The 23,266-nt window shown below is 41.6% G+C and overlaps 1 protein-coding gene across 1 annotated transcript; it reads left to right on the top strand.

The window, feature by feature from the left end:
• Positions 1-73: 73 nt before the first annotated feature.
• LOC134382760 (protein FAM24B-like) lies at positions 74-22,910 on the top strand. The gene is made up of 3 exons (XM_063103484.1): positions 74-169; positions 21,667-21,793; positions 22,687-22,910. The coding sequence occupies exons 2-3, from the start codon at positions 21,702-21,704 to the stop codon at positions 22,889-22,891; spliced, it is 297 nt and encodes a 98-aa protein (XP_062959554.1). The 5' UTR covers positions 74-169; positions 21,667-21,701; the 3' UTR covers positions 22,892-22,910.
• The last annotated feature ends 356 nt before the right edge of the window (positions 22,911-23,266 follow it).

Raw genomic sequence — 23,266 nt, 5'->3', positions numbered from 1 at the left:
CTGACAGCGCCTCGCCTGCCTCTGGAGACGGTGCGCAGGCGCGGCCGCTTCGCCCGGGAACGAGGGTTGTTTTTCGACGTTGGCTGTGGAGAAACGGCGGCAGGCGGCGTGGACGACGATTGGCGGACGGATGTGGAGGGCGGGTCCAATGAGGGGCGCCTGTGGTGAGGTAGGCGTGGTGTCGTCGCTCCACGCGACGTGTGGGGCCAACTCTCGACCTCGTTGTCTCGGGAACCGACGCCAGGGCCCTTCCCGCCTCCAGCCGGTGGTGGCTGCGGCATGTGGGGCGGCGAGCTCGGCGGGCGCGCTGTGGATTGGGGCATCATGTTAACTCCTCACCTGCTTTCCGCCGTGCCCACAGCCGTTCTCACGTTAGAGGGGAGCTGAGGCGGATGCTGGGAGGTCGGGGTTTGAACTGCGTGGTGGGCGGAATTGGGGGGGGGGCCTTTGCCAGGTGCGTCTTCGCTTAGGTCGGAGCGGCCGAGGGGCGCGGCCGGGACGTGGCCGACCTGCCCCTCCAGCTGCGGGAACCCAGGTAGCCAGGGTTGGGCGTCGTCGGTGACAGAAGACTGAAGGTGGAGAAATATCCACAGTGTTAGGATGGGGAGATGTGGGAGCAGTAGAAAAGTTAGATTGAGCCTTTATCTTCCTTTTCAAGTCAGCTTTTGGAAAAACTGGAAACTAGATTTGAAGGAAATTAGAATGTCAGTGTTCTTTAAATTTGGGTTGTTACCCTTGAAGAATTTCTCTCTGCCTCATGTTAACTTTGTGTTAGTACTTCGTATTCTGGGCTCATGATTCAGTGCAGAAGAATTCTTATTCTCTTTTTCTTTAGTTTTCATTTGAGTTCATATTTTAAGATATGTACCCAATGAGCATACGGTGTCCTTTTGCATTCTTTTTAACTGTGGAGTTTTGCCAGATAAAATATAAAATGTATGTATTTTTCTATAGGTAATCACTTATCCAAAGTGTGTATTAGATCGATTTACCAAGGCTGAAAGAGAAACTGAGATAGGAGGTGCTCAGTTTCAGGACACAACTCTGGGTTTCAAGCCTCTCCCCAAGGTTTCAGGCCCCTCCCCGACCCTCTCTTAGAGGAGAGTTGCTATTGCTTGTTGGACCTACTTTGGGCATCAACCCAGGGAGATTGGGACCACAAGGAGTGGACTTATGCAAATTTAGTAGCTGAGCATGCTCAGTAAAAGGACTTTATACTGGCTTATGAGATCCCAGAGACCAAGCATATTCAGTGGAAGGGAGTTTATCCTTTGAATGGTCTTATGCTAGAGGTGCTAAAGAGCACAGAATATTCTTGAATATGTTCAGTGCATGTGATAAGATTTGACCAATGAACATGTTCCAAAAAGAGACCAACTGAGCATGTGCAAGACTATGTTACATAACAGGGAACTATCCCCTTAATTGAATATTCATGATATAGCATGTATTATCAAAACTATATGTATTAGCAAAACTATAAAAGTTGAATCCCAGCAGAAGATGAGGTTGTTGCTCAGTTTCCTGGGGTCAACCTGCACTTCTGTATAGGCTAAGAAAAAAAAAAAAAAAAGAACAGTGAGCTTGACATGTCAATAAAAACTTCAACTGAAAAGCAAAGATAACAGAGAATGAAAGAACAGAATATCCAAGAACTGTGGGATAGTTCTGAAAGTTGTGACGTATGCGTAATGGCAATACCAGAAGGAGAAAGGGAAGCAGAAGAAATATGTGAAATAATGTCTGGGAATTTTCAAAATTAATGACAAACCCCAGACCACAGATGCAGGAAGGCCAGACAGAGTTTGGATTTTACTCTCAGGTCAATGGATACCTTTTGAGCAGAAGAATGACATGACTGACTAGTTTTTAAAGAATCTCCCAGTGGCTCTATGGAGATTAGAAGCAGGAATAGACTGGATCTTCTGGGTGGAAGCCATTCCTGGTTGTCCCAGCAACCTTTCTGTGCCCTGTTGTTCTGACTGACCCTTTACTGTGCTCTAGGACACTGGGGTTCAGGGGAAGAACATAGTTATAGTCTGAACCACAGTTCACATATACAGTTGGGTCCCACAGCCAGGTGTTTGGCTGAATGCCTGGAGCTGCATTTGCAAAGGCAGTACCTGTGATACAGGGGATGTTGTGGCCATTGAGAAACTTGAGAGGTTGGAAATGGCACAAAAAACTTCACTAGGTTTTCTCTTGGTTGGAGACTTCTTGTGTTGACCACATATGAGTTTGGGACTGGTTGTTCTTGTGAGAGTAAACAAGAGGCATGAGTGTGGAATGCAGACCCTTCTGATTACTAAGGGCCACTTATTCTCATCTGTATCAAGAGATACCCCAAATTGCTCTGTTATCATTTGTTCCCTCTCCTAGTCTCATTACCTCTTAGTCCAAGGGTTCTTAGATGTAGATTTTGTGTGCTTGCAAGCATTCTGTGGATAGGTTTCACAGAGGCCATCTACTCAAATCAGGAAAAAATCTACATCTTACTTTTTATTAACATCACTCTGACATTTAACAATTCAGCAATTGATTACACAACAAACCACAAGAGGAATAGCAGCACCTGTCACCTTGTCATTAAAATAAATCATATGCATTTGTATATCACATTAGTGTTCTTGCAGGGACCTTAAAATTTTATCATAACTTTAAAATTGTTCTTATTAGACTACCACTACAACTTATTGTTTTTACAAGTCAGTTTTATTGAAGTATAATTAACATACAGGAAAAGTCACCGTTTTTAGTACATAATTCTTTGCCTTTTGACAAATGCATACAGTTATATAATCAACTTCATAGACGAATGTACCACAATTTGGATGTAGTAGTTATTAGACCTGCCACTGTACTGGGCATTGAATCTATTTGTAAAGAAGCACAAATATTACTATGCTGTATTTGGTTTTGAAAATATTTTTATTTTATTTCAATTTGCTTGATTTCTTTTTAATTCTATGTTGTGTATTTAAATGTGTTCTTCTGAAAAGGGTTCATAGGCTTCGTCAGACTGTGTTTATTATGGCACCAAAAAAAGGTTAAAAGGTCCTGTTACTGTTCCTCCTCCCCCCTGGCTACCCCAGGGTATGGCAATCTGTGGGCAATTTTTAAGCATGAAGAGACTAGCTCATTAGTCTCTGACAAGTCCAAAGTGTGGCAACCTGGTGCCAAGTTTGCAGTTTACTCTCCTTGATTTATTTTAGCCTCATTGCATATTTTTAAAACTGTTGGAAGAGGAAGGGATTGGATAGGAATTTGGAGAGGTCATGTGTTATGATTTGCCTCAGTTGAAAACTTCCAGACAAAACCTCCTGACAAGTATAAAACATGGACTTAGGAAAAGTCCTCAAATCTAATGTTCATATCAGAGTTCTCAAATCTTATGATATATCAGAATGCTGAAGAAATATACTAAAAGCAATGACATTAACACAAAAGGCATGTAATCTGGTTGTGAAGAAGGCAAATCCGAACAATCTACTGTCTCCTAACTCTTTATTTCTTAGGTGCTTAATGATGCAGCTCTAGAGAATAGTGCTGTGGCAATTGTCACCCCAATACAGGTGAATTTCCTTGTGTCACTTCTGCTGTCATTCACTTATATGAAGGATGTACAGCCTTTGCCAAACTCATTAGCATCCTGACATGCTTCTGTGACTAAAACAAATAAGTCCAATTTGGCAGTGTTGAGAACAAATATCTTTATGGTCTGTATTTCATTCCTTTCTAGGAAAATTTTTTAGCATTTCAGTTAAAGTATATTTACATTTTTGATAGTCATAGTATTTCTTTACTTGCTTTATAAAGTAATATTTACATTATTTCTGATGTACTTTTCAGTATATATGGAATTATGAAAAAAAAATTTTCTGTAACTTTAGTATCCCTTTCTTGGTGACATATTTTTTACTTTGGCTTTTTATTACCCACTTTGGGACTTGTGGCAACCAGTTTAAAATCACAACGTGAGAAGGACAAATTGAATAGAAATTAAAGGGATGTAGCAATTTGATGAGAAGATATATCAGGGTGCTAGACGAGGGGTTGGTAAATTTTTTCTGGAAAGCGGCCAGATAAATATTTTAGGCTTTGTGGGCTATTCAGTCTCTATTGCAAATACTCCGTTCTGCTTTTGTGGCATGAAGCAGCAGACAGTATCTAAATGAATGAGTGTGGCTGTGTTTCAAGAAAGCTTTATGGACACTGCGATTTGAATTTCATATAATTTTCACATGTCATTAAATATTACTGTTTTGATATTTTTCAACCATTCTTATCTCACAGACCATACTAAAACAAGTGGTGGGCTGGATCTGGCTGGTGGTCTGTATTGTTTGCTGGCCTCTCAGCAAACAATTGCTATTTTTTGCTTCATCTCAGATGCTTGAGATTAAATAGTAAAAGCATTGTAGAACTGAGTTTAAAATGAAGCTTCCTAGCAGCCTAGGTGAAAAAGGAGAAACATGAGGTTTCCTAATAAGACAAAACTTTTCTCAAGGGCTAAATTCTCCTTGGCCTGGAGCCCTCTATTTGAGACCCAGAAAAATACTAAAAATACAATGATGTCCTAGGTTTGGTTTTAGGTATGATATAAAAATAGTCTTCCTGATCATGAGATAAAACCTTAGGGCACATTATTATCCATCAAGGTCTTTATTTCTTAAGTATTAGCTTGGCTTTGAGAGTGGAGGCTTTCAATTAGGAAGATCGTGTCACAATGCTAATCAAAACCCACCTCAACAGAGCAATAGCAGTGGCCAGCAATATGAGTAATATTTTCCAAAGTAAAGTTGAGAATCATAGGAGCAGACCAGTTTCAGAAGAGAACAGAAATACCTGCAAGAAGAGGCTTTCTGCTCTGGCACAGAGAAGGAACTCTGGTTAAGTTATGGGGACACATAGGCTTATATGACCAGGGAACTAAGTCTAGTTCCACCCTATGAAACTAAAGAAAGAAAGCCAAATAAAAATAACCCCCCCAACACACGCAACCAGCCCAGCAAAAACCACCGAACAGCCACAGGAAGCACCCCAGGCTCCTGAGCCAGGCTGATGGGGGGGCTGAGGGCCTCGGCCACATCCCCCTGACATCTGCATCCAGCATAGCAACAACTGAGCAAACACTGGGAGTCCCTTGTCTCCCTGCAGGAATGAGGGGGGTGCCACAGGTGTCACCACATCCCCCCTCCTTCTTCCTCCTCCCTCGCTATTTCCTTTCCCCTTCTCTTCTCCCCATCCCTGCAACTGCTCCACAACAACTATTTAGAATGTAAAAAAATAATATTAATAAGTAAACTTTAAAAACACACACACAAAAAGCAAGCAGGAGGAAGGAAGTAATAAAGAGCAAAAATCAATGAAATTGAATATAGAAAATAATAGAGAAAATTTAATAAAACCAAAAGCTAATTCATAGAAAAGATCAATAAAATTGATAAGCTTCTACCTGAAAAAAAAAGACATACATGAAACAAATTGCCAATATATGTGATAAAAGAGGGGATACTTCTAGAGATCCCACAGAAATTAAAAAAGATAACAGGTGAACACTCCATTCCCATAGTTTTGACATCTTAAATGAAATAGACCAATTCCTTTAAAGACATAAAACTACCAACCAAAAGTAAGAGTAGGTAACTTGAGTAATACTGTATCTAGTAAAGAAATTGAAATTGTAGTTGAAAACTATCCAATACTAGGCCCAAATGGTTGCACTGACAAATAACTACAAAATAATTAAGGGAGAAATAATACCAATTCTACATCATCTCTCACAGAAAATTGAATGAGGGAACACTCCTAACTCATATTTTGAGGCCAAAAGTACCCTGTTACTAAAATGAGACAAAGCGATTAGAAGAAAAGAGAACCATAGACTAATATCCTCATAAACATAAATGTGAAAATTGTCAACAAATTGTTAGCAAGCCAAATCCAGCAATATAAAAAGGACACATACACATGAACAAATGGGGTTCACCCAAGAATGCAAAGCTGATTAAGCATTCAAAATCAAGGTAATTCACCATGTTGACAAAATAAGAAAAACCATTTTGTCATTTCAATAGGAAAGAAAGTATTTGGCAAAATTCCACATCCATTCTAGATAGAAACTCATAGCAAACTAGGAGTGGAAGGGAACTTCTTAAACATAGTAAAGGGCATCTACAAAAAATGTACTTAATTGTGAAAGAATGAATGCTTCCTTCACTAAAATTGGGAACAAGGCAAGATTGTCTTCTGTGAATAGTTCTACTCAACAGAATGCTGAGAGTCCTAGAGTGTACCATAAGTCATGAAAAAGAAATAAAAAGTAAACAAACTGGCTAATAATAGCTAGATTTGGGGGGAGAGACATAAAAATTGGAAATAAAAATTGTCTCTATTTGCATATGTATGACTCGTTAAGAAGAAAATTCCAAAAAGTCTATTAAAAAGTTCATAGACTAATTCAACTCAGCAACAAAGTTAATATGCAAAAGTTCCAGCAATGAACAATTGGAATTTGAAATTAAAGAATACCATTTGCAATAGCACCAAAATTTTTTTAAAAAAGAAATACTTAGGGCCCCGTGGCTCACTCGGGAAAGTGCAGCGCTGGTAGCGCTGAGGCCGCAGGTTCGGATCCTATATAAGGATGGCCAGTGCGCTCACTGGCTGAGCGTGGTGCAGACCACACCGTGCCGAGGGTCGCAATCCCCTTACCGGTCCAAAAATAAAAATAAAAAAGTAAAAAAGAAATACTTAGGTATAAATCTAATAAACTTTGTGCAGGATCTGTATGCTGAAAACTATAAAACATTGATGGAAATTAAAGAATATATAAGTACATTTTTTCATTTTTATGGATGGGAAAACTCAATATTGTTAAGGTGTCACTTTTCCCCAATTTGATCCATAGGTTCAATTACAGAAAGTCTTTTGTAGATACCTACAAGCTGATTCTAAAATATGCACAGAGAGGCAAAGGAATTAGAATAGCCACAACAATTCTGAAAAAGAACAAAGTTTGAGGACTCACTATCAATTTCAAGATTTATTTTGAACCTACGCTGATTAATGCAGTCTGGATCAATGGAACAGAATGGAGAGCCCAGAAATAGACCCACAATAACAACTGACTTTCAAAAATTTTCAGAGGTAATTCCACAGGGAAAGGATAGTCTTTTAAAACCAATTGAATGTCCACATGCCAAAAACATGAACCTGAGTAGATATAGATCATATTAAAGCAATTAAAACAAAAATTAAAGCAATATGAATTGTAGACCTAAATGTAAATCATAAAACAATAAAACATGTAGAAGAAAATAGAAAATCTGCATGATCTTGGGTTTGGCACATTTTAGATACGACACCAAACATCTAATCCATGAAAGAAAAAAATTGATAAATTAGAATTTATTTTAATTAAAAACTCACTTCATGGAAGCCATGCTTAAAAGAATGAAAAGAAAAGCCACAGAGTTAGAGAAAATATTTGCAAATCACATATCAGATAAAAGATTTATATCCAACTTTAAAGGACTTATGTCCAGATTACATAAGGAACTTTTAAAACTGAACAATAAGAAAATAGTCAATTTTTTTAAATGAGTGAAATAGCTCAACAAATACTTTACCAAAGAAGATATCTGGATGGCAACCAAGCATATAAAAAGATGCTCAAACTCATTCATCATTAAAGAAATACAAATGAGAATTATAATATACACTTCAAATGTATTGGAGTGGCAAGCAGGCAAACAAAAAATCTGACATTATCAAACGCTGATGAATATACAGAAACAAGGAACTCAAATTTATTGCTACTGGGAATGTAAAATGATACAACCACTTTGTAAAACAGTTTGGCAGTTTCTTATAAAGTCAAACATAGACTTACTATACAACACAGCACTTCTACCCTTAGGAACTTACCAAATGAACTGAAAACTTAGGTTCACACAAAAACTTGTATGCAAATGTGTTTAGCAGCTTTATCATAATCTCTGAAAACTGAAAATAAATCCAAATGTCCTTCAGTGTGTGAATGGATAAACAAATTGTGGTACAGTCATACAACGGAATACCACTCCACTATGAAAAGGAATGAACTATTGATACATGAATGTTAAATTCATTTTCCCAAATGAAAAAAGCCAGATCTAAAAGGCTGCATATTCCATGATTCAGTTAATATGACAATTTACAGAACCAAAGCAAAAGGATGGAAAATCAGTGCTTGCCAAGTGTATGGGTATAGGAGAGAAGCTGACTACAGGGGGCCACAAAAGGCAACTTTTTGAAGTGATGGGACTTTTCTTTATTGTAGTATGATGGCAAATACCTAACTCTAACGTTTGTTAAAACCCATACTACTGTACACCACAAATAGCAAGCTTTACTGTGTGCAACCAAAATGTCCATGGAGGGGGGTGTCCCAGGACAAAATAAAAGCTGCCGGGAGTGTTGGTGGCTGATGACTTTCAGCAGCACTGTTCTCCAGGAATTTCCCTCGGCTCAAGACAGCAGTCTAGTCCAAGTTCACAGCCCCTCTTTGAACAGCCCTTATCCAATGACTGGTCAGTATAGAAATATAAATATCAGAGCACCATGCCTCAATGGGGCATCTCTGAAGGGCCAGCCTTACCCTGAACTCCCCAGAGAATTGGCTAGGCCCCTTTACTGAAGCTGCTTCTTAGTTCATTGACTCCCCAGTCCTGCATCCTTCACCCCTTACAGGGGTTGATGCTGAGCACACGCCCCAAGAAAGCTCCTGTACACAAATCTCTGTGTCAGAGTTTGTTTCCTAGGATTCTGACCTATGACAGTTGGTACCAAGAGTGTGTAGGGGAATAGTCTGCCATTGCACCCTGGCAACCTTGCCCTATCCACATAGGCCATGCAAGCAAAGACCTGAAGCCCAGCTAATCTGCGGCTTGATGGAATGCTTTGTGATCCTCCAAGATCAAGAGAGATGAGAGGCTTGTAAGGAGGTGCTACAAGGCCATCTCTCACTTACTTTTCTTTCTCCTCTGGGAGACTGCCATGAGTCAGTATCTCATTACCTCTTCAGTTCTGATGACTTATGAAACTTTCTGCCCTGCCCCCCTCAGAATAGAACTTCAGAATATTAAAACTTCTTAGCTTTAGTCTAGAATTGGCTCCTTAGCAATGAAATATCCCACAAGTCATATTGTAATCATTTTGTTTTGCACCATCCTTTTTGGAGTGTGAAACAAGGATTTTGGCACCTCTGGCCAGTCTCCCTTTTACTGTCTGTGTAAGTAGCAAACTGTCTGAATCTAGAAGTGGATTGTTGTATCTTTACCAATAGAATCAGTCAGGACTTGCTTTGTCTTGTGTGTGCTTGACAGTGCCAAGTTACCCATCTTTATCCAGGTTGGTCTTTTGACCTATAAGATCTTCTATACATTTATCTTCTTATACATACATTCTTGGAGAAGAGCAGAGAAGGTTTAAAAAGCCAGTGATGCCACTTTATTTACGACTTGAATAAACTGCAGAACAAAGCAAGAATGGAAATTCAAGTCCATGAGTAATTACTCAGTGCCTACTATGTGCTAGGTGTTGAGATACTCCAGTGAAGAACTTTAGTTGTGGTACTACCTATAAACCTGTGAATGACTGGAGTAAAGGGAACATTCTTTTGGGATTGCTGATAACCCAGTCACACCGCTGCTTTATTATCACATAAATCCTTATATGGCTGGAATTCGTATGTTTCCCTGGAGGCCAGCAGGAAGATTATTCATCAGATGGTTATGAAGGACCAGAATTATAAAGATTGCTAGCCCTCAAAGCTGCCCAGCCATTTGCCAGATAAGGGGGGATAAGAAACCTTGTCCCTTTGCCCATTTCAGTTTCACCATGTTCAGTAAATAATTTTTTATTTGTTTCTTAAACCCTTGACTTGGTGTTGTCAGCACCACACTCTCCCAAGTGAACCACAGGCCATCCCTATATAGGGATCAGCACGTGTGGCCTTGGTGTTATCAGCACCACACTCTCCAAAGTGAGCCACAGGCCATCCCTACATAGGGATCAGCACCCGTGGCCTTGGTGTTATCAGCACCACACTCTCTCAAGTGAGCCACAGGCCAGCACTACATAGGGATCAGCACCCGTGGCCTTGGTGTTATCAGCACCACGCTCTTCCAAGTGAGCCACAGGCCATCCCTATACAGGGATCAGCACCCGTGGCCTTAGTGTTATCAGCACCACGCTCTTCCAAGTGAGCCACAGGCCATCCCTATATAGGGATCAGGAACCGTGGCCTTGGTGTTATCAGCACCACGCTCTCCCAAGTGAGCCACAGGCCATCCCTATACAGGGATCAGGAACTGTGGCCTTGGTGTTATCAGCACCACGCTCTCCCAAGTGAGCCACAGGCCATCCCTATATAGGGATCAGCACCCGTGGCCTTGGTGTTATCAGCACCGCACTCTCTCAAGTGAGCCACAGGCCAGCTCTCAGTAAGTAAATTTAATAAGGGCTGAAGGAAAACAAATTTGAGCCAGAGTTTTCATGAAATCAGTTAAGTTCTCCTTTCAAAAGGCCCCTGCTAGAGATTTCAAAATTAAAATATCACTGCTGGACATAATGTAGAGAAACATTTGCTCTTTATACACTCTAAGTGGAAAATGACGCAAGTACCATATTACTTCAGGGCAATATAACATATATAAATATATGGAATGTGACCTGGTAATTCTAGTCCTAACAATTTATCTTTATGAAATAATATGATATATGTCTAAACCTGTTCAAAAGACTGTTAATTATGGCATGCTCATAATATTTTACTAATATTAAAGAGAACACACATTTTCATAGATTATGTAAATTATGGTAAACCTGTACAAAGGATCATTCTGCAGTTACTTTTCCAAATGAGGCTTATAAGTAGAAAAGATTCCCATGATGTATATAAGAAGAAAATATATTTGAAGAATATGAGGTATGGTCCTCCTTACATTAAAAAATACATATGTATTTTAAAAATCTGGAAGGAGAAAGAGGAAAAAAGAAAGTTGATACAAAAAGTTGTTAACAATGATTGTCTATGAGTGGATGGGTTTGTGAAACTTTTTCCTTTGAATTGCTTTGCATTCTCATTTTTCTGTAACATGCATTGCTCTTATGATAAGAGTTATTTTTAAGTAAGTAAATAAATAAAAGGGACTTGTCTGTAGGGCATCAATCACTCTTCAGTCAAAAAATAAGGAAGAAAAATAAAATTATTTTTCCTTTATATGTGGTTATTAACAAACCACAAGTCAGGTTTCATTACAAAGTATCTTTTTTTTAAAAGTGCAAGTAAAGATTATTTTACTAACCTCATCTTTCTTCAGTCTCTAATATATTCTTTTCTCCTTGATGGACTCTGTAGAGAAATCATAAATGCTTTTCTCCCCAAGGTCTCCAAGAATGAGAAATCAATTCCTGGTGGCTAACTTGGTGATGAGCTAAATACAGTTTGTGATTAGCTGCATGGCTGTATGGGGATCTCATGTGGGAGGTGGAGCCCCACTCACTTGGTGGGGGAAGTCTGCAGCTCCTCAGTGCCAACTGTGATCTCTGCCAGGCAAATCAAGCTGCCGGGCCAGCCTGTGAGGCACTAGCTGTGAGAGACCCACAAAGCCCTAATCCTGCAATTCAATCCCAATGAGGACTGAGTCTGGACAATAGAAAGTCCATAAAATAAAAGCATAAGAATCATATTACCCACTTTCAGTAAGTAGAGGTTTCCATCTTACAAGGGTGCATGAATTCTGCGTTGGGGAATCTCCGTGGAGATAATTTAGCTGCTCCAAAAGGTGGTAGTAACAACCACGATCACAAAAGACGATGATAATTGTTGATATTTATTGACTAATGAATATGTGTCCATGTAGGTAAAGTGAAGGAAAATGGTTAGGGCCCCTCAGATGTTCAGAATCTTGATGAGCGTTTGATGTAAATATGCACGTACGCCCAGGTGTTCCTTGGTTATTGTCTAATGTAATTGTGCACGTGCACCCAGGTGTCCTGGGTTATGGACTTAAATATAAAGTAGGAGCTGCTCTGATCCACAGGGCCCCCCCGCCCCTGGGATGCCCCCGGGGAAACATAGGGAGACTGCTACTGGTGCTAGAGGCTGTTGCTGCCAGTGCCCCTGGGATGCTTCGAGAGGCCACCACCGCTGCTGCTACTGCTGCTGTAAGCTGCTGCTGAAGAAGCTGAGGACTGAGCTCATGTTATTTGCCAACGGCTCCAGGGATCTTTTCCAATTACCTAGAGCATGGACCTATGTGTGAGGGGTCTGGTGACCTAGTCTGTACAACGGGTTTGAAGGGTCTGTGGGCCCTAATCCCTAGCCCTGACAATATAAACGGAAAACTTAGTGTAACTAAAATAATGAAATGTTTTGGCTTTAGTTATGAAAAGCCTAGCTATATAATTAGTGTAGCTATGGCTCTAACCCTACAACTGGTGTAGTTAGGTAGCAATACAGTCCAGTACTGGCTCTTACAGATATTTAATCCTCACAGAGAACCTATGAGGTAGGTAGCATTGTTAGTATCCCCATTTGTAGGGTTAGGGCCATAGCTACGTCAATTGTATGGCTAGGCGATTCTTAACTGAAGCCAAAACATTTCATTATTTTAGTTATACTAAGTTTCCATTTGTATTGTCAGGGATAGGGCTCAGACCCTTCAAACCCATTGTACACACTGGGTCGCCAGACCTCTCACATGCCTGGCTGGGTCACCAGACCCCTCACACACAGGTCTATGGTCTAGGTAATTGGGAAAGATCCTGGGAGCCATTGTCAGATGACACGAGCTCAGTCCTCAATCCCTAGCTGCAGCTTACAGCAGCAGTAGCAACAGAAGCAGCAGTGGTAGGTGGCCTCTTGGGGCATCCCAGGGGCACTGGCAGCAACAGCCTCCAGCAGCAGTACCGGCCTCCCCGTGGTCCCCCCGGGGGCATCCTGGGGGCAGGGGGGGGCACTATGGATCAGAGGCACTCATCCTTTATACTTAAGTCCATAACCCAGGACACCTGGGTGCACATGCACCTTTATGTTAGACAATAGCCAAGGAACACCTGGGCGCACATGCATATTTACACCAAGTGCTTGGCAAGATTCTGAATATCTGAGGAGCCCTGACCATTTTCCTATGTTTTCCCTACACCATTTTATTAGTAGAAGCACTGACTAGGGGGGAAACACTAGAATAGGGAGGTTAAGAACTTGCCCAAACCCATGTGGCTAGTAAAAAGGCCAGAAATTGAACTCACCTAGTCTGGTTCTAGGGACAGGCTATAAAACTAGCATCCTCAAACTTTGGGTGCATTTGTATCAGCCGTGGAGTTTTCAAAACCTATATTCTCAGGCAGCGGTTCATAAAATTCAGTCACAATCTCCTAAAGTAAAATCCAGGCTTCAATGGTTTGCAGAAATGTGCCGGTGATCTCAGTGTGAGTCAAAATAAGAACAGAGTGCTGCAATACAGAGCCTCTCTCAGGGCTTCATGAGAATTGTCCCAGTTAATCCTCAACAACCCTCTGGGGTAGATGCAATCTAATCCCTATTCAGTAGATATAAAAATTGAAGACCATAAAACTCACTTTACCTACTCTTGGTAAATAGTAATAAAGAGTAGAAGAGGAATGTAATCTAAGCAACCTGGATGCAGAGCCTATCTTCTTAAATATATACCTGTGGTTCTCAAACTGCAGGGCCATCTGGGAGAGGCCCACAAAGCCCTAAACATGGGGACATCACATCAGCTGGAGGGCTTGATGAGACACAGATGGCTGGGCTCTACTTTCAGGGTTTCTGACTTAGAATGTCTGAGCTGGGGCCTGAGAATTTGCATTTCTAACAAGTTCTAGATGACGCTGATGCTGCTGGTCCCAGACCATACTTGAGAACCACTGACCTATATTATCAAAGCTGAACATTTGACCTTCAATGTAGGAAATAGAAGAGAGACTTCCAAATATCTTAGAATGATAATATTATTAAGGGCAATGTATATCATCCTTACTATGTAAGGGGAAAGGGAGAGAACAGAAGTGTGGGAAGAGAGAGGGAAGGGGGAAATTAATATTGAATGTTTATTGGACATTTCCTGTGTGCCAGGCCTGTGGTAAGTGCTTCATGTTAAGAATATTATAAACCTCATGCCCTAGTATTAAGTATACTCTGATATCTCCATTTTACAGACCAGAAAGGTCAAGTGATATTAAATCACTTAGCCAAAGTTATTGAGCAGGTGTTAAGTGACTAAGAATAAGAATTCATGTTTGTCTTACTTCTTTGTGTTTTTTCCTCTAAGCCATTTTAGAAATATGTCCTCTGAGGGCATTTGGGGGGTGGGGGGAGGCGGAAGAGATGCAGAGATACACCCCAAGGTAGGGTGGCCGGAATCTGGGGGCACCTAGTTTCCTGAATCTCACAAGAGGTACGTCTGATAGAAATGTGAAGTTTGGGAAAAGCATCTTCATGAGGAAATTTAATGGGTTGCCAGGTCCCTAAAGAAACCATGTTCAGAATTCTCTTGCAGAAGTCAGCCCTGCTTAACTGTGGGGGAGGGTGGGGTGGCCTGAAGCAGTACTAAGTTCCCCTCAGGTTCTGGGGAGCACCAGCCCAAGGAGGGCTTTTTGTAGGTACTGGAGACACCATGTCGAGAAGGATTCAGAGGCCCTGTGCACTCCACGGATAGTAAAGGTCACCCGAGTAATCATTCTCTATGGTTTTCCTCCAGTTCCGAGAACTTTCCTGCGTCAGGTGCCCCTTCCTGGCGCTTCAGGACCTGAAGGTGCACTTTCAAGAACACAGGATGAGCAGTCCATAACTGTGGGCACGGGTGCACATGGAGAGGGACGCACAGAGGCACACTGGAAACAACAGCGCTTCAGTGATGGTGGTGGCAGTGGGCTGTCGGTGTTTTCTCCTTTTTACCTTTTCATTTCCACAGAAGTTTGGTCAGTGATAAGAATAAAACAGATTGGTTTATCTTTGAGCTGATGGGGTGGGTGGTGGTGAGATCTGTTAGGAAAGACATAATTAATAGAAATGCACCGCAGCTCCCTGGCTGCTTTGGGGACTCCTTGAAATTAGTGCTACTTTGCAGAAAGAGAAATACCACATGTTCTCACTTGTTGGTGGGAGCTAAAAATAAATAAACACACACACACACACACACACACACACACACACACACACACACACACACACACACACACACACACACACACACACACACATACACACACACACACACACACACACACACACACACACACACACACACACACACACACACCGGGGGTTGGGGTGGGGAGAAGACATAACAATTACAGTTCCTTGAAGTTGATAGACAAGCATACAGAAAGGACATTGTTGGGGGGAGGGGGAAAAGGAGGAGGAAGGGAGGTTTCGGGTAATGGGCCACAATAATCAACCACATTGTATATCGACAAAATAAAATAAAATAAAATAATAAAATAAAATAGATAAAATAAATAAAAATAAATAAATAAAATAAATAAAATAAAATAATAAAATAAAATAAATAAAATAAAATAAAATAAAATAAAATAAAATAAATTAGTGCTACTTTGGAGACCCTGAGGTTAGGATGCGCACACCTCGGCGAGGCCTAGGGGCTCTTCCCCGCAGGATCTGGGCCCTTCAGCTGCCAGTGGCGCTGGCCGCGCTCCAGTCTCGGGAACGTGCCAACCCTTCGCCCTTCACCCTTCGCACGCGATGAAGCGCGGTCCCGGGCGCGCTTGCTGGGCCAGAATCGGCTAGAGCGGCACCGAGCTGCTCTGAGTGCTTGGCGACGTCTTTCAGTTTGCGCGGCGCTGCGGAGCGCTGGGCACTGCACCCAGGTGGATGGCGCATGTTACAAGTCACATTCCCCTTGGGCCAGCTCCTGCTGGGTGGGCGGGAGGCCGAGCTCCCCGAAGTGGGTCCTTGAGTTCCTCCCACCTATCCTGAGATGCTCCCGGGACTCGCCCCCACCCCCCACCCCAGAATACTTCCTCCCCGCCCGCGCGCGCCACCAGAAAGTCGGTGGGATCCATCGCAGTCAGAAAAGAGAGCCCGCGGCGTGCACAGCGTCACGGACCCCGACCTCTCCAGTCCGAGATGATGCAACCACCACCGCCCCGTAGCGGGCCACCCCAGATCATAAAAAAGTAAGGGGGGAGATGAGAGTAGAGACCAGTGGATGCGCTCCCGGGGCACACCACTGTCCCCTTTCTGCGACTTCCAAACTTTACTGGGCTCCTTTGCGTTTGCAAGTTTTCTTAACCTCTGCGTGTAATTGGGGAGAGGGAACCCAAGATATTTTGTGTAGGTAACACATTTTTATTTTTTGGCGGCTGACCAGTAGGGGGATCCGAACCTGGGACCTTCGTGCTGTAAGGCTGAAGAACTCAAGATATTTGAGGGGATTATAGTAGCTTTGTTGTTCTTGATTCTCTTATCTTCAGCGATGTTACTGGGTATTTTGGACTAAAATAGCTCAAAAGGGAAGGGGAATGGTCAATGATCCAGAGACCATATTTCATATTTCTGGTTCCAAAAGGGCACTGGAACGCTTGGGGAGCTGTGTTAGATATTACTAAAACATATTGGAAGTAGTAAGATCAGTAGTTTAATGTTGGTGACATAAGCATTGTGTAAAATATTCTTTTCAATAAATGAAATAATATTGTTCAGAGTTTACTGCTGTGCCTGAGTTAACTTTCTGAATTTAGAGGATCAGGTAAAGAAAGCTGTTACCAGATCCACAAAATTCAGATTTAGGTCATTGCCCGTAACATGTGCCAGCACCTAAAGGGTTCTAGGCCTTCTGTTTGATACTTAAGGATCCAGAGTTCCTGCCCTCATGACACTTAACAAATGTCTTGAATAAAGCAAACTTTTTATGTACAAAACCTACAGACTATCAAACAGAGCAATCGAGTAACCAAAAGAATAGAGGGAAACTAAGAAATAAAGTGGTCAGTTCCTAAGGGAGGGTCAACAGAGCCTGGTTCCTTAATGATGATTAAGCACATTCAAGGTTGTATCCCTTCAAATAGTTGCTGCTTCAGTAGGAAGGAATCAAAAGAAACATTTTTGAATGAGATAAAAAGCAGAACAAACCCCATAGTCAGTTCAACTCCTAGTATTGGGTTCAATGAGGTTCAGTAGGTTTCTGTACTCAAGACGAATGTCTGGTCAGAGAGAGAAAGCAGGAACTGGAAGTCCTTAAGGCAAACTAAATTCAAGTTTTTATGTAGGTACAAGCAAAGGGCATGGATACATAGGGAAAGGAACAATGAACATGAGACGGGGAGAAATGGGAATCAGTGAAGGTTTTATAGAGGAGATGGCATTTGAGTGAAGATTTGCAGGATTTGTATTTCAGCAGATAGAGAGACTGGGACGGCCATCTAGCCAAGGTTCAGAGGCATGAAAATAACATGGGGTATGGGGAATGCAAAGGGAGGTGAGGTTCTAAAGATAAATTATGTTGAGATGTGGACAGGATCACACACATGAGGCACCCAGGGTGCAAAATTTAAGGAGGCACTCATTCTCACAGTTGAGCAAGTGCAGGGTTGGCAAGGGGTTATGGCCATTAAGCAGAGGATTGGTTGCAAAATCTCCCATATGGAGGACTTCCACCTCTGGAAAGATGTACTTTTCATTATTCTTTCTGCTAAATGTAACTAAAAACTCTGGACATTACATATGAAACAAACAGAAGACTTGGACAGATAGAGAGAAGAAGCCAGACTAGCTAGAGACCTTGGGATCCAAGGAATGATATGGTGGTGAGTTCTCTGGGTTTTGTTTTTGCCGCATATTCCTAGACTTGGAGCTGAAGAAGCTGGCAACCTGGAAATAGCAATGGGTTCAGATAAAAAAGCCTCAACAAAAGCCAAAGGACCAGGAAATGGGCAACCTAGCAAGACAGAAAACTTTAGAACAACAATTTTTGCTTTCCAGCCAAACACCACAGAAAAAAACTGTGGCCCTACTCCAACTCCACCAGCAAAGGCTGAGTGGAGAGCCTACACTCTCACCAGGGTGTAGAGGTGTCCCAAACGATCTCTCCATGCAGGGTGGTAACAGAGAAGGCTGAATTGAGCTGACTCCCCCGGGGTGAAAATCCAGATTCCCCAACAGGTCTCCTGTGGTGTCATTGGAGACCCCTTGGGGAGTCTGGACTTTGACCCTGACCCAGTGGTAATGAAGCACCCTGCTAGTTAACTGCTGGGGTGGCATCAAAGGAGGCCTGGTGGAAATTCATGACTTCCATCATCTCCCAGTAGTAACAAGGCCACCTCCACGCAGTGTCAGTAGAGACCAAAGAACAAGGGGATTTTTCTGCAGTATTCACCATGAGACCATGGTTGTGCTCCTGGAGGTAAAACCCATGAAAGTATCCCCCCCACCCAAAACAAAAAGAGTAGGTCCCCAGGAGTTTTTAACTCTCAAGCTAATCCTCATTCAGCCTCCAGCAAGACATCAATTACCATTTAAGTGTTCCTAACAGTTGCTGGCTCCAGCAGTAGCTTCTGCTCCTGGTAAGCTGGTATTCTCTGTATTCACCGGTCTCTCCAGTTTTGGGGGTGGCTGCCCTGTGACTTCAATTGTCTGATTGACTTAAGAAGTCTTGTTGATTTTCAGTTTGTTCAACTTTATTCTTGTTGTAACGATGGAGTGACAACTCCCAAGCTCTTCACATGCTGGAACGGAAACTGAAGTCTTGTGTTCATTTTTATATACTCTTTTTAAAATTCTGTTCCTTAGTCTGGATAATGTCAAATGATCTATCATCAATTTCACTCATTATTTATTCTGCCTGTTCAATATATTAGGCCCCTGTAGTGAAATTTTCATTACAGTTATTGTGCTTTCCAACTTCATAATTTCTATTTTTTGTCCTTTTTAAAAATAATTTTTATCTTTACTGATATTTCATAATGATGAGGCATTATTATAATACTGTTCTTAGATCTTTAGAAATGATTTCCTTTGAATATATTTAAAATAGCTGATATAAAGTCTTTGTCTATTAGGGTCAATGTAGGAAAAGTTTTTGTTGATTGCTTCCCTCTCCCCTTTTATGAGCCACACTTTATTTCTCTACATGTCTTATACTCTTTTTAAAAAACTGAATATTTTAAATAATGTAACATGGAATCTCTGGAAATCTGATTCTCTCCTCTCCACAGGGATTGCTGTTGTTGCTCCTTGTTAGAGTTGTATAGATGTTTGTATGTTTAGTGACTTTTCTCAACTAATTCTGTAAAGTCTGTATTTTTTGTCATGTATGGACATTGAAGTATTTGTTGATTAGCTTAGTGGTCAGATAATGATTGGACAAAGATGTCCTTAAATGCCTGGAGCCAATAAATCTACCTTTGCTGAGGAGCTCTGTGTGCATGTTGGGGCATGCCTTTAATGCTCAGCCAAGCAGTTGAAAACTCTGCCTTAGCCTTCAGTTCCTGTTTGGTAAGAGCCTCAAGGTCAGCCAGAGGTGAGACCGTAGGGCCACCTCACGCCTTTCCTGAGCATACTTGTAGCCCTGGGCATGCACACAGCCTTATTCATGTGCATGGCCTTCTAGACTCCCAGGAATCAGAGCTTTTCAAAACCCCTATGGTCATCTCATTCCCCGGCTTTTCCTTTAAGCTTTTTGGCTAGTCTATCATTTGCCCCAAGTGTTATCTACTACTTCAGGTAGCCAGAGAGTGAAAACAATTCTTTGTGATAGGTTTCGTCAAAGCCCCTTGGAGAGAAGGATTGTTGCAGGAGGTGACCTCCAAGTCATGTTATATACAGACAGCCTTGCAAGTGATGTCTTCCAGTAACCAGCAGGCAGGTCAAATAATGACAGTTCTTTGGGAATGAGGCTTTGAAAGAGCTCCACCTCTGTTTGCCTTTGGTGGCTGCATTGGAATGTGGACTGTTATTTTCAAGGCTACCATGGAGCTAGAGAGTGAGTGATAGGACAGTGCCACAGAGCTTGCTGTTCATACTGATTCAATTGTTTCTCTTGTATAAATGCTTTCTGCAATACTTGCAAGCCTTTATTTTCCAGAGTTCTGTAAAAGTTTATTCTGAAAAATTTTTGCCAGATTTTTTATTGCTGTTATGGAGAAGAGAATTTTTGTAGGTTCTTATGCTACCATTTTTGCTGACATCTCTCCTGCTGTTCTTGGCCTCACCCAGGTTTTGTCCAAAGCAACATGGAATAACCCGTTGTAGTTAAAATAATTCCCTTATTTAATTTAGCTGGCTTTGCTGGGTAGTAGTACCTTGAAATCAGAGAAACTTGAGTAGAACAGGTATCCTATTCAAATTACTTTTTTGAATCTTTTTGTCTTAACCAAAAAGTATGATATGACATCAGTGAACCTATATTCAGGTTTAACAGTGAATCCTGTTAAATGGCTACATGTTATTTCATTGTGTGGCTAAAACATAAAATTTAACCTGTCTTCTATAATTGAACTTGTAGATATACAAGTATTTTTAGACATTAGCCTCCCCACATTAATGTCCTTTTATTTTATTGAAATCCCAAATTTGCTTTTGAGTAATAGTTACATCTTAATTTTCTCTGATGGAAACAAAACCTGGGAGACAGAATGACATGATTTAAGATAGTATTTGGGCATTTCTATTTCCATTGGTGCTGAAATATATCTGAAAATGGAATGGAATTCAGAACTCTGTGAAAGATAGCTGGTATCCAGAGAGTTGATGTCACACAGCCTGTGTCCTGGCTGGCATAGACGTTGGAGCTGGACAGTGGCTGTCCATTCTGCTAGCTCTGGTGGAAGACTGTGCTGCTGAAAGAGAGATCTTCAACTTTGGATCTTCATAATTAGAATTTTCTTTCTCAGAGTAAAGGGTTGAGAAATTCCTGATAAGATGTTCTTTTCCCAAAAGTTTATTTTAATTGTAATTTTTTTTTACTGTTGGCTTTCATCCAGCCTTGAAGAGTTAGAAGTTAGTAAGTATGCCTTGGGGCTCACTTTTTCCCAGTTTCAGAGAGTTAGATTTAACAAATTGCTTATTCCAAATTGGATTTCCTGGAAGGAGTTAGGAGGAAAAATGGCAGTTGTCAGTGGAAGAATTGAAAACTTTTTTTCCCCTAAAACATATATCCTTTACAAAACGGATTTGCATATTCTCAGTATTGTTGAGCAATAACATTTCGAAAAAGTCATTCCCATTGGGTATCTTTGAACCTGATGTACAGCAAGGGGTCATTTCTGACACAGAGGTCAGGAGGCCCACGAGTTTGGGAGTAAAACCATCAGCTCCAGTGAGCGTCTGTTTATTATTTACAGCTGTACATTATTGCCTGTGAAAGGTAAGATTCTTCCCAGTGTCTGTCCTTCTAATATCCTTCTCTCTGGATTTTGCATTTCAGTTCCTTTCATTGACAAATAAACCTTTCACCCCATCACTGGGCCAACTTAGTTAGGATTCTATGCCTCCCTGGGAAGACTGTTTCTGTTGTACATGCAAAAAGATTTCTGGTTTGGGTTCGTTCTTCCACTGAAGGAAGCATGTTAGGGTTGTTAAGTGGCTGTGTGGGGAGGGAAGCTACATTCACTGTTTGCCTGTACTTCTCTGCCTAGGTAAATCTAAGTCTTTTGACATCCAGACAGCAATTATGCTCATCATTGGTGGCAGTATCCTGGTGGCCGTGCTCGTACTGATATGTACTATCGTCTGTCTTTACTTCAAAGTATCCAAGTCATTCAAGTGAGTCACATGGGTAGGAGTGAACAGCATCCACTTCAGTGGGATATCTGGGGCCCTCTGCTTGAGCAGGGTCATTCCTTGCTGCTGTGGCCACACCCTGGGTGAGGTCAGGAGCAACAGACAGGTTTGAAAAGGCAAAGGCAGGTTGATGTAGACCTTTTTCCTTCTGGCTTGAGCTTGTGAGCTCATATGTAGAGTTTTCAGCCTGGGGGCTCTGTGTGCTAGCACTGCTTTGCTGTCACTTTACCGTAGAGAGTTTATATCAGGCATTTAACTCAGCACCTTGGCTGAGCCTCCCTGTATCCAGGTACTATAGAATGCAGAGCATGCTGCATGAATAAGCCCTTGTACTTGTGCAGAGGACAGTCTAGATTGGCCTCCTTTTGCCTGAGTTAGAAGGTCTCAGGGTGATCCCTCATTCATTGCTGGTGTCCATAGGGACAGTGAGGTGGACCTATAGTATAGGACTCTGGGACAGCTGACTAAGGAATGTAGGTCAGATGAGATGATCAATTGTGGGAGGGATTGGTTGTCAGCAGCAGTTGTTTCCCCATTCTAGGGAGTTAGATGACAAATCTAACTCCCAGAGCCCAGGGTACAGCCAACTGTAGCACTTTCCCCATCATTCCTGCATCTCAAGGGCCTGCAGTGACCAGCTAGGTGATCCCTGCTTGCCGTTTACTCTACTTTACTTTTGTAACCTCATTTTACAATTAGAGCATTCGTAGGACAGGAAGGGATTAGAGAGGAACTTGGGACGGGGCAGAGAACTTTAATCTAGGGCTGGTGTCATATGTTTCATTGGCTATATCACTATCTCAGATACCCCTGACAAGTATAATAAACAACTAGAAAAATTCTAATCCCATGCTTTGTGTATGTCTTTTCTTAAGAGCTGCTGAGAAACCTGGTGCTGTGGCTGTAAATAATAATCCATGTGAGGTCACGCAGGACGAGGTCTCCTTGGCCAAAGTTACCCAGTGCAAAGCCATCCCCACTGAGTCTTGCCGTGCCCTCCAGTGCTGTGATGAATGTAGAATGTATGCAGATTTTGATTCCCTGCTGTCTTGCTTTTGTGACATACATGAGGGACTCTGACTTAGGAATGGGGGCACAAAAATCTTTATGAGCAATATTTCTTCGTTAGTAGAATGTTTTATTATTCAAGTCAAATTCTAGAGTGTTTACATTATATAATGCACCATGTTTTATGTACTTTTGAATAAATGTGTAACATTAAAATAATTTTCTCTGCCTCTAGTTTTTTTTTGGTTAGTTAAAATATCCCTCATTTAAATATATGTGTTACCCACTGTGGGACTTGGGGCAACTAGCTTGTGATATGAATTGCAATAGAAGAAGGAGACTTAGAGTAGAAAGTAAAAACATCCAGCACGTCTCCAGCCCCAGAAGGAAAATGTCCACTGATCTTATGGCATTTCCAACTTCATCCCCAGCTAAACTTGCCAAGCT

This window comes from Cynocephalus volans, chromosome 7 (assembly GCF_027409185.1).
Source record: "Cynocephalus volans isolate mCynVol1 chromosome 7, mCynVol1.pri, whole genome shotgun sequence".
Taxonomy (NCBI): Eukaryota; Metazoa; Chordata; class Mammalia; order Dermoptera; family Cynocephalidae; genus Cynocephalus; species Cynocephalus volans.
Note: the sequence above shows the minus strand (reverse complement) of the source record. Positions and strands in the feature narration are given on the sequence as shown.

What these genes read in the sequence shown, in the direction of transcription:
- LOC134382760 (XM_063103484.1), top strand. Translation starts at nt 21,702, where the DNA reads ATGCTCATCATTGGTGGCAGTATCCTGGTGGCCGTGCTCGTACTGATA. An exon ending in AAAGTATCCAAGTCATTCAA is followed by an intron (nt 21,794 to 22,686) that starts GTGAGTCACATG and finishes TCTTTTCTTAAG; the next exon opens with AGCTGCTGAGAAACCTGGTG.